Genomic DNA, 11,087 nt, shown 5'->3' on the forward strand with positions numbered 1-11,087 from the left:
GCACGACCACGAGGGCCGTGATCGTGTCGTCTACTACCAGTCGCGTCAGCTGAAGCCAGCTGAGCGCAACTATCCGGTGCATGACAAGGAACTCCTTGCCATGAAGTATGCACTCGCAAAGTTCCGAGTGTATTTGCTTGGGAGTAGACCATTTGTGGTCTACACCGACCATGCTTCACTGCGTACCGCAGTGAAGTCGCCACACATATCACAAAGAATGGCGAGATGGCTCTCATTCTTTGTGGAGTATAACTTCCGGGTCGAATACAAACCCGGAAGATTGAACGTGGTGGCCGACGCGTTATCCCGTCGGCCGGACTATGCAGAAGCTGTTGACGTCAATGCCATTGACGCCATGCGATCGAGCAAACCCACATCATCTCTGTTGGATGATGTGAAGGCCGCGTACGCGCACGACGCGGACGCGAAGCTCTTGCTGGCCTATGGCACAGCGCCTTCTGACAAGTCCCGTCAGAAGCTGCCCAAGCACCTTCGAGCGCGTGCACACCGCTTTCGTGTGCACGACGGACTGCTACTCTACAACGCAGTCGACGACAACGCGGATCGCGTTGTCGTGCCAAATGACCATGACCTGCGACTCAGGATCATGTACGAGTATCATGATGCCCCGACTGCGGGACATCTCGGACGTGAAGACTTACGTCCTTCTCACGCGCGACTTCTACTGGCACCACCAGTATAAGTGGGTGCGCAAGTACATCCGTGCTTGCGAGGTATGCCAACGCGTGAAGCCTGCGCCATTCGCGCAGGCTCCACTGCAATCACTACCGACTCCGTCGGAGTGTTGGAAGTCCATGTCTTTGGACTTCATCTTTGGTCTTCCCCGGATAGCGGAGGGAACACCGGTGTTGTGGTCTTTGTAGACCGTTTCAGCAAGATGGTACATCTTGCTGCGGTGCCAGCAGAGGTGACCGCGAAGCAGACGGCCCGTCTGCTCGTCGACATGGTGTTCAAACACCATGGCATGCCGTCCGACATCGTGTCGGACAGAGACCCGCGCTTCACAGCGCACCTGTGGCAAAAAGTGTTCACACTTCTTGGGAGCCAGCTTTCCATGTCGACTGCGGATCATCCGCAGACGGACGGTCAAACCGAGCGCGTGAATCGCGTGCTCGTCGATATGTTAAAGAGCTACGCTCACTCGTTCCAATACTGGAGCGAGTGCTTATCGATGGCAGAGTTTGCCATCAACAACTCAGTGCATGCCTCGACCGGGCATACACCGTTCTACGTGAATGCCATGCGGCATCCACGCCTACCGAGTTTACTCGGAGTGATGGCTCCCACTTTAAGTGGGGGAGGATCTACGACTGCAATACAGCAGCCGCAGAAAACCGCTGACACTTGCACAGTGTCAGCTGCAACAATGGACAAACCACATCAGTCTGCGCAGGGCGCAGACTCCCCCAACAACATGGCCAACGACCACGGGTCTGCGCAGGGGGCAGACACCGCAAAGAACCACGCAGAGGCCGGGCCTCTAGCGGAGAGCGAGCTGAATGACTTCAGCTCGGATGCAATCAGTTTCATCACCAAAAGACAAGCCGTAATTCGGTTTGTCCAAGACACAATAGCAGCTTCTGTTGATCAACAGCAGCTGAACGCAGACAATGCGGGCAGAAGCAACACAAATGAATTTAAAGTTGGTTCATTAGTTTTGTTAGCTACACAAAACCTGCCTAGACATGCAGTTTCGGATTTCGGAGCAAGCTTGCTTGCTCCGCGCTTCATCGGGCCGTTCACTGTGTTGGCACGGCACGGCAACGCATACACGCTAGACATACCGTCTAGCATGCGCCTCCATCCGACCTTTACGTCGGACGGCTGAAGCCATACCTGCAGCACGAGCCATCTAGCTCGGCTGACCCGAAGCCTCGGCAGGAGCCGAGGCAGAAGCGGAGGACTTGGCCTCGGCGACGAGCAACCTCTCCTCCAGCGCGCGGACGCGCTGGAGGAACCCTTCATCTGGGTCCCCAGCTCGACCTGGATATTCGAGGCGGTCTGCGAGACCGCCGCGACTTAAAGCCTTCTGGTTCGCCAGCTCCTGCTTCAGGGCGGCGAACTCAGCGCCCTGAAGACGCTCCACGACGGTCACCCGGTCGTGGAGAGGCGCATACTGATCAGCCCGGGGCTGATCATACCCGGGCGTGTTCCCCCCCCGCCACCGCCGATCCGTGACGCCCGCGGCTCAACCCGCTGGATTGTTGAGCGGATTGTTGACCATAGTATCCCGAAAACGAACCCTCAAGGGGCTCGTTTTCGTATTCGTTGGAGAGGATTTCCTCCCCATCGAGATACATGGGAGCCGCGGAACGTCTTGCTGGAGGACGTTCCGGAAATGGTGAGGACGTACGAAGAGCAGTACGCGTTGGCACAGCGGAAGTAACACGAGCGCTGCGATCATCGCTAGCGCCCGAACCCTCACGTGCTAAGAACTTAGCACGGAGCTCTTTGAGACTCTCGGGTACACGGAACGACGTGTACCCGTTCAGGTCGCGGTCGCTCAAGCGGACCGCGCCTGGAAAGCACTTCGTGCACTGAAAGCCCTCGGGCACAGCGCACGGCACATTTACCTCCTCAGCAGCAACATGAAGTTGCTCCAGCTTTCCACGCTTCGAGTACGTCTCGAAGCGATCACGCGCTTGCTTAATCCGATCACGGTAAGCACTCGGCCTCTTGTTGAAGTTCTCAACAAAGGCGTTCCAATTTTGACAAAGTGCCTGCCATTCGGGCACTTTGCTGCGAGAAGATGTCTTCTTGCTTTGAAACCATCGGAGCTCATGGAAGAGTCCGATGTACTAATCGCGCCTTTGATGCGTCTTCGCATCAAAGTTCAGCTCTGCAGCCACGGCGTCATCTTTGATGGCGCTGCATACGTACAGCGGCACCTCATTCGGAGGTACCGAGTTCCCATACCGGTCCGTGATCTCGGACGCGGACGGCATCCACGGATCGCGAGCTGCAGGCGCAGCGCGCGGAGAGCCTTGAGCTTTAACATCACGCGCTGCAGCAGCAGCGCGCGGAGTACTAAGAGCCCCAGCGGAAGTGAGTGGGGTATCGCTCTCAGTACGCGAACGCTTCGAACTCGAAGCGTCCGATTCGTCCCCTTCACGCGGGCGAACGTTCTTGGCGTGAGGGTCGAGCGATTCGCTCGACACTGAGTCTTTACGCTTTGAGGGCGAGTCTTCCTCGCCCTCCATGTCTTCATCGTCGTCGTCGAAGTCGACGACGTCACCGTACTTCGCCTTCTGACGCTCGAAGTAGTCGTCGATGGAGAGATGACTCCCCACCGACTTTGAAGTCTTCTTCTCTTGAAGCGCGCTCATCGTTGAATGAGCGCGGATTTCTTCTCCAAACGCGGAGAATTGACGAATGATCAATTCCGAAGATTGACGTGCAGAGACCCCGCGCGTCTAACCTTAAGGGGGGGGGGGTAACGGGGTTACACGTACAAGTGGCTGCAAGCCACTTGTGAATTTAACAGATAGGTTATCTGTTAAACGTTTTGGATACTTCCTCACATTGGTGTAAGACACACCGATGGATACATTGAAGTGGACCACCACAGTGAGTGGTCCACACATACCCAAAAGATCCTATTGGTAGAAAGCAGCATCTTTCTACCAATCAGAGACATGCATATTAGCGGGGCTCTGACAGCCAGCCGCTGCCAACCCTTTCATAGATGATAAACAGTTTTTAGCAGATTTTAGAGGAAGATCAATTTACAAGCAATACAGTTCTCATTTTACCTAATCTAAGTCACTTGGAATCCTTTCTTATTTAACTTATATTTGTGTATTCAAATATAATTAACCTAAGTAATTACTAAGTACTTACGCTTCCTCATACACGTTGCGCAACGTGTAAGCTAAAGTAGTGAGTCAAGTTAGACCCACTACAACGACCACGTTAATGTGACAGCCGACGTCGAGACCCGATGCGCGGATATCGAGAGGTCCCTCGGCTCGCGATGACAGCCATCATGGACCCGTCTCAACGATCCGAAATTCACCGCGTGGAGCGCCAGAAGGCCCTCGACCTGATCTTCGATACCAAGACGTCCACCATTTGGATGCCTGCTTTGGAGATCGTCAAGGCCCAGAACGTCGTTGCCAACGCCTATGACGCCCCCACGATCTCGCGTAGCCAGATCCACTCTCTCTTAACAGGATCGCGCGCGGTCATCGAAGGCAGCGACCAAGTTGACGCCCAAGCGCCCCTTTCGAGTGTCGTTTGATTTCACTATGGAGAGCTAGGCTGTCCAAGCGCAACGGGTAATCGGTGCTACAGATCCTGACGTCGGGTACCTGGTCCCTCCAACATCAAGTGATACGTGTGCACTACGAGCGCACGCTCAGGCATACAAAAGTCAAGAGAACCAGAAAAGGTGTGTAGAGATACACGAGAACACGACCAGAGGAGACCACTGAAGAATCCGGAGGCCCTCAAGGTAAATGAAGAAGTTACAAAAAGAAAGCAGAAAACAGAGATAGATAAGAGCAAACAGAGTTCGTTTAGCGTCATAGAGCAGAAGTGGTTCCTGTGTAGCAATATATGGGACGTATATTCGTCAAGGGGCGACGACGACGAGGCAAGAGCAACGCACACCCTGGATGGATAGCCAAACGGAAGGCCCAGGGGCACGAGCCATAACAGACGGGCGCCAAGCAACACGTAACTGGATAATATATTGTGAAAAGCACTCAGTATGTCTAATCGGATAGTAAATCGGCTGATTTAGTGGCTTATTTAGATACGGGAACCCTTATTTATTTCGACCCATCCCTTATTTAGAATTGTGTACCCCTAATTATAATCGGTCTTATGCAGCATCGAGTCAAAGCTATTTTAGAGTCGGAATCGATTTGGTCTCTAAATAGGCTGAAATGTCAGCTCCAACCTCGGCATTCCGAGGAAGTCCGCACAAATAAATCCACCGAGCAAGCGGCTATGCAAACACTAGCCAAGATATCAGTCAAAATAGGAGGAATCAACAGGACGAGCACAACCAGCGTCCGTGTCGAGGACGCGGAGTTTCGCTTCGACCCAGAGGGCAGATTTGATGACCTCTACGCGAGAGTGGAAGAGCGCATCGTAGCCGCGCTAGCTACTTTCGATATTAGAACGTTGCGCCCTGATACTAATCTCTACGCTAAGCCAAGTCAAGGCGCCACTCAGCAGGGTTGGATGGCTTTAACCACAGCTCTACATCGAAATTCTGCGGCATACATTGTGTCTCCGCTGTCTCTCTCCCTCACTACTCTGTTCTGACAAGATGGCTTTAGAGCCCAGCTCCCAACTCCTACTTAAGCCGACTTACTCAGATTAGTACCCATATGAACTTCCTATTCAGTACAAATTACCACGTATCGTTTTTGCTCACAGCCCTGATTTACAGAGCTATACGGAGTGACAAAATCACCGGTTTTCACAATACTGTCCACCCGTGTATAAAACCTAACAGGAGTGTCCCGACATATTATTTTTACCATACAGGTGTCCCCGCTGAATCGGCAAAGGTGGGACCAAAAAAAACTGCGAGGTTACAATATCTGCACAGGTTGCGCATAGAAGCTAATGTACTGCTGTTATAGACGCTAATGTACTGCCCAGTCAGCAAGTGCGTGGATGCTGAAAGATCGGTTGCCGGTCTGCTTGTGCACCATCTCGCACACCATGACCTTCTCACCCAGCGTCAGGCGCACGTATGCCTTCTTGTTAACTTTGGACTGGTTCGTCATGAGGACTTTAGGTAAATGGAGTTGGTTGTTGTGTACACTGCATGTCCTGCAAGATATAATGTTCATTGTGGGCCTTTCATTTTCTACCGTGATCTAGCAACTCGATGTTTCACGCAGAGAGACATTGTCCCGCAATGATCTTACTAATTCAGTACATCTCACCAGACAGCTGTGGCAAATCTTGTGCACTGGCAGACTCCCGCACACTCTGTGTTCGCGGTAGATAGCCGATGGCAGTTGCAGATTCAGCGGGGACACCTGTATAATTTTTTCAGGGATACGTGTTTGTATAGTAATTGGCACTAGCACTCGAATCGCCCCAAAATAATACCAATAATAGATCCAAAATGAAAAACATAAAGTGCTGTCTCCATTAGGCGTAACCGCACATGTCTGTCTGTCTACGTTAACCAACAACTGGCGTTTCTGCTTCACGCGCTGTCGGGCGTACACTGGGTCGCCCTATTACTTTGGGTGGGTTGAGTAGGAATGTCAGCCATTTCGCTGGCCTTGTAGAGGCTTGTCCATTAGGAGCGCACCAATGCCACGAACGATTGCAGAAAACTTGTGAGTGCGACCCTGACACATGGACACGAAATCGTGCAGACTTCAGACTGGAATATGTTAGCAAATGAGAAGATACATCCAGGATCGCTCATGGATATGAGGTCGCATGAGTGAAAGCCAGAACGAAAGCGTTGGATGTTATGTCAATTAAATACTTATCGAGACTAAATCTACTTGTTTGTTGCTGGGATTACATTTTCTCGCAATCGATAAAGCTACCGCTCGATGCGGACAATCTTCTCCGAACAACACGAACTGTCCCTGTGGACAAAAGCCCCACAAATACAACACGGTTCACGGGTAGACTCAAACTCGTACAAATCGGACTCTCTCTCCGAATAGATAACGCGTTTTGGCTGAGGTATGCGCTCCTCGTACGTGATGATTTCATCGGCGGCATCCAGGTCAGGGTATGGGTGGCGAGCAATGGAATGTGGTGGGTGCTGCTTCTCGGCACGCTTCTTCTTAGGCACTTGTTGTTCACGAGTCTCGTGAACTTCACGAACGTGACGAGGCTGCCGCTGCTCACGAACTCGCATTTGACGGCGCGGTTGTTGCCGGTATGGCATTTCCATGACGGGGCTATTCTGGTTCCGATTTCGCTGAGTTTTCTTCTCAATATATTCAGCGACTTCCATCGACTTGCCAAAGACTTTAGATCGCTGGTGCTTGACGTTACGTGCAGTCTTGCGAAACTGTATGTACATGCCAAACACGAATAGCACCAAGATTCCTGCGAGGTATCCCCACCAAGCAGCAGGAACCGAGTATACTATTTTGCCCTCAATATCTTCCGAGGCGTATTGCTCCAGATCGTTAGCGCTCGGAAAGCCACCAGTAAAATACCCGACACCCCATACCACCATGCCTGAACCGAACAGACTCGTCGAGATGATCAGCACGGGCTTCCCCACCTTCAATGCCAATGCCCCGAAGAGAATTCCAAGTACCACGCATGCCAGCGTAAGCAAATCTTTCGTGTGCCCAGGGTAGATCATATACCCGAACGAGTTGGTCAGGATCATGGCTGTCATAACTCCAGTCGCTGCGCCAGCGAAAAAGGCGCTCACAGGGTACAGCCACGTGGCCACAGCGCCGCATAGAACACCGCCAGCTCCAAATGCAATCCAAGACGCCAGGGCCACCCACGTTTCGTCACGGAACATCCGCTCCACAATCATGGCGATGGCGACACCACCGACGACAACTCCTATGACGAAGAGGGCCGCGCGAATGAGCTTAAACCCTAAAACGAGCATCACCGCACCGGTGATCATGGCAGTCACGGCCAGAATGCTCCCTCCGAGCTGAATGCCGTCAGCTTTGCCAAAGAGCGACTCCATGCTGTCGGTGGCGGAGTCCATCACTGCCGAGACTTTGGGTAGATGCAGCGGGATTTGAACCAGCATTAGCACAACGAGTGCAAACTTCGGTGGCGACGACATGAGCATATGTGTCGGCGATTTCGGACTTCCTTGGCTTCAGGTAATTTGAAAGTGGGGAACGGAGACGTGCTTCAGTTCCGATCCGTATCCATCGCATGGTGACCACACTTCAGGGATCGCTGAAAGCACATGGGCATCGTGGCGCAATGGCCCTTCGCATTGCCAACGAGCGTCGCTAGATCTCAAGTGCGATTTAAGGGTTCGTGGACAGGTAATGGCCCTCAGCAGCCACTGAGACCCCTCCGAAAGCGAACGGCTAGGCAAAGCCAGGTTTGTGAGGATCATCTGACCATTTGTGAGAAGCACCATCCGACTTCATTCAGCCATGTACGTGTGGATCTTATCCACACAGGGACCAACGTAGCAACTGTCCGGCACCCTACGAAAGCATGTGCAGAAGAGCTAAAAGGCATCGCCTCCGACCACTACTGAGTACTAAGTGAGCGATGAAGGTGCCCAGGAACGTGCTGGCAGTCATTCACTCACTCGTGTACTCAATAGAGATCGCTTTTTGGCAAAGCTACATGTGTCTAAGCTCTGGCACAATTAGCTCGTATTGTTTGCAGCAATGCTGCGAAAGATCATAGCCGATAGCTACTAATATACGAACCACCAAAGTCGCTCGAAATCGATGTTTGACATTAATTCCCCACAGATCTACCGAGGTCCTCGGTCTGGGGATTACATCTTGTCTGCCCTCGAAGACTGCAACGTAACTGTTACTAAAAAGCATTGTCGCCGCACGTTGCGTGCAGCTGATAATTGCTCGGGGATGTCACTACTATATGGACGATAATAATCTCTTGATGAGCCACAAAGGGGACAAACAAACCCAAACCAATGAATAGTGTCCATACACGCACTCACCTAGATGCAGAAAGCACAACAGCAGAACTAAGTAAGATCCATGGCCGATCGGTTGACAACTAGGTTTTTGCCGTGCCATTCATTATGGATACGCGCAAGTAAACTTCACTTTGAGGAGAAGAATTTTACTACAACAACAAGGATAAATACTGAACCAGCAGCATGGTTTAAATTAGTGTCTTTCGCTTGACTACTTCTCTGCCTATTTAATTAGAGTTCCTCTTCCTGAATTTGGCTCGTCACAGTCATCGAGGACGACGGCTGAACGCTTGGCCTCAAGTCCAGCGGGCTCTTCGTCGCTAAAGATTGCTCTCTCGCCTCCAAGAATTTCGACCGCATTTTGGTGAGCGACTGCGCTTCCGTGTTGCGCGAGTACAGCATGCAGAACGTTTCGTTGGCGGGGTACGACGACGAAGCGTCGGACTCTCGAGTCGTCGGGGCAGTCTGGGACTGACCAAGCACGGGAATTGTCGGACGCTGCTTGTCGTTTTCAATGAACGGCACAGCGTCGATCGGGTAGCCGAATCCGTTGGGTTCGAAGCCCTCAAACTCGTCATTTATTCCCGCGTGCGCCACGTTGCGCCCGGTCTTTCGAAACTGGAGGAACGCACCAAGCACTGCAATCACCACAATGCTGCCGAGGTAGGCCCACCAAACAGTCGGAAGAGTGTACACTAGCTTGCCGTTCGCATTCTTGACAGCGTACTTCTCGAGGTTGTTCGGGAACGGAAAGTCACCTACAAAGAAGCCGACGCCCCACACGAGGCTGGCCGCGCCAAAGAGGCTGATCGCGACGACCTCAACCGGCTTGCCGTGCTTCAGGTCGAACGCAGCGAACACGGCGCTAAAAACGACGCACAGGATGGTGAAAAACTCTGTCGTCTTCCCCGGGAAAACGTAGCACGCTGCTGAATTGGCGACGAGAACCGCGAGCGTCATGCCTCCTGACACTCCGGCGATAAAGCTGCTCTTCGGGTGCGCCCACATGACCAGGCCGCCGCACAAAGCGCCACCAAGGATGAACGCAATCCAGGAACCAAGAGCCATGTAGGACTTGTCGGCGAGCATGCCCTCCGTGGTCACCGCGATGCACACGGCACCGAGAGCGAAGCCGATGACGAAGAGCGTCTCGTACAGGAACCGGTACCCGAAGGTTACCATCCCTCCGCCCAAGAGCACGGCGACCACGGCGAGAATGGAGCCGCCCAGTCCGAGTCCGTTGGTAGAGTCAAAAATTGAGTCTTCTGGAGCTGCTTCTGTTGCCGACGCGGTGCTGTTCAACGTGGCCTGTGTGCTGGTCGCGAGCAGAGCCAATTGGCTTAGCATTAGCGTAACTACGAGCACGTTCGAGCTCGCCATTTTGGAGACGCTGTCAACTGCACCGAGCAGCGAGAATCGGGGAATGGGACTCCGCCGCGCTAAGTCGTGCAATGCACTGGTTCTAACGGCGCCATGCGGCACGAGCTCTGCTACCAATATTCCACATGTCCAGCATTAGGCGCTTGACGGACTTGCGGGCCACAAAGTCCTGCTTGCTGAAGTTCTGAGGCTCAACGACAACACGCAGCCGATAGCCTATACAACAGCTGGCCGTTCAATGGCTCGCACTTCACACTGAAATACACTGCGTTCAGTATGATGGGGGACTGCAATGCGAAGGGATAATGCAGATGGCATTAACCCCGCGAAAATGTGACCTGCTCTCTCGCGCCGAGGTCTCGACACTGCGATACAGTACTGTACACCAAACTGTGGTAAGGGCCTGGGAAACGCCTCGACACCTGTCAACTTGCACTTGGTCGCGAATGCCCCTTCAAGATGAGACCCTTGATCCCGTCCTTCAATTAAGGGTTCCCCTCCTCCGTCACTCCACCGCAGCAACCAGTACGTAACAGCAAGATATTTCCAAGTTGGCATTCTTCGACTCACTTTGGTGCAGACGCACGTTGGCTCGACCGGATGGAAACGCGCTAAACGCATCGAGATGCAATCTTTGAACCGGTGAACAGGCAAAGTACAAACAAGTCTGTGTATATACACGCAAAGCTACACGTAGTGTGAAGATGTTTCTGAAGGGTTATCTCAGTGTTGTCGGCCTGAGAGCGTGTGGACGGTGCCAAGGCACTCCATCCAACCTACGTGTTGGCTGTGCGGTGGTTTTCCCTTGAGTACGTCCCAAAAGCCTTTGACGTGACTAACCGGGTCGCCGTAGTGCACGTTATGGTGTGGGGTGCCTGCCTCCACGAACATGCACTGCACGTTCGGCGTCTGGTGGCCCATGGACACTCAGTCCCGGTGGAGGGGTCGAAGAGACCGAGCACGACAAGCTCAGGAATACTGGTCCACCAGGCGGCCGGGATCGACAACTACTCCACGAGTAGAACCGGTTGCCGTTTGATGTCCTTCGTCGCGTACTTCTTGCCACTGGTAAGTACAAGTACAC

At 52.9% G+C, this 11,087-nt stretch overlaps 3 protein-coding genes across 3 annotated transcripts; 1 reads left to right on the plus strand and 2 right to left on the minus strand.

Annotated features, from left to right (window-relative positions):
- Positions 1–3,961: 3,961 nt before the first annotated feature.
- IUM83_13306 (uncharacterized protein) lies at positions 3,962–4,261 on the plus strand (the record flags this gene model as incomplete). Its single annotated transcript, XM_067937971.1, has 1 exon — positions 3,962–4,261. The coding sequence occupies one exon, from the start codon at positions 3,962–3,964 to the stop codon at positions 4,259–4,261; it is 300 nt and encodes a 99-aa protein (XP_067786862.1).
- A 2,286-nt stretch (positions 4,262–6,547) lies between these two features.
- On the minus strand, positions 6,548–7,696 carry IUM83_13307 (Transmembrane protein; the record flags this gene model as incomplete). The annotated part of the gene is made up of 2 exons (XM_067937972.1): positions 6,548–6,593; positions 6,711–7,696. The coding sequence occupies 2 exons, from the start codon at positions 7,694–7,696 to the stop codon at positions 6,548–6,550; spliced, it is 1,032 nt and encodes a 343-aa protein (XP_067786822.1).
- Positions 7,697–8,854: 1,158 nt separating this feature from the next.
- IUM83_13308 (Transmembrane protein) lies at positions 8,855–10,003 on the minus strand (the record flags this gene model as incomplete). The annotated part of the gene is made up of 1 exon (XM_067937973.1): positions 8,855–10,003. The coding sequence occupies one exon, from the start codon at positions 10,001–10,003 to the stop codon at positions 8,855–8,857; it is 1,149 nt and encodes a 382-aa protein (XP_067786860.1).
- Positions 10,004–11,087: the final 1,084 nt, after the last annotated feature.

This window comes from Phytophthora cinnamomi (genome assembly GCF_018691715.1).
Source record: "Phytophthora cinnamomi strain GKB4 chromosome Unknown Contig63, whole genome shotgun sequence".
In the NCBI taxonomy this organism is placed as follows: Eukaryota; Oomycota; class Peronosporomycetes; order Peronosporales; family Peronosporaceae; genus Phytophthora; species Phytophthora cinnamomi.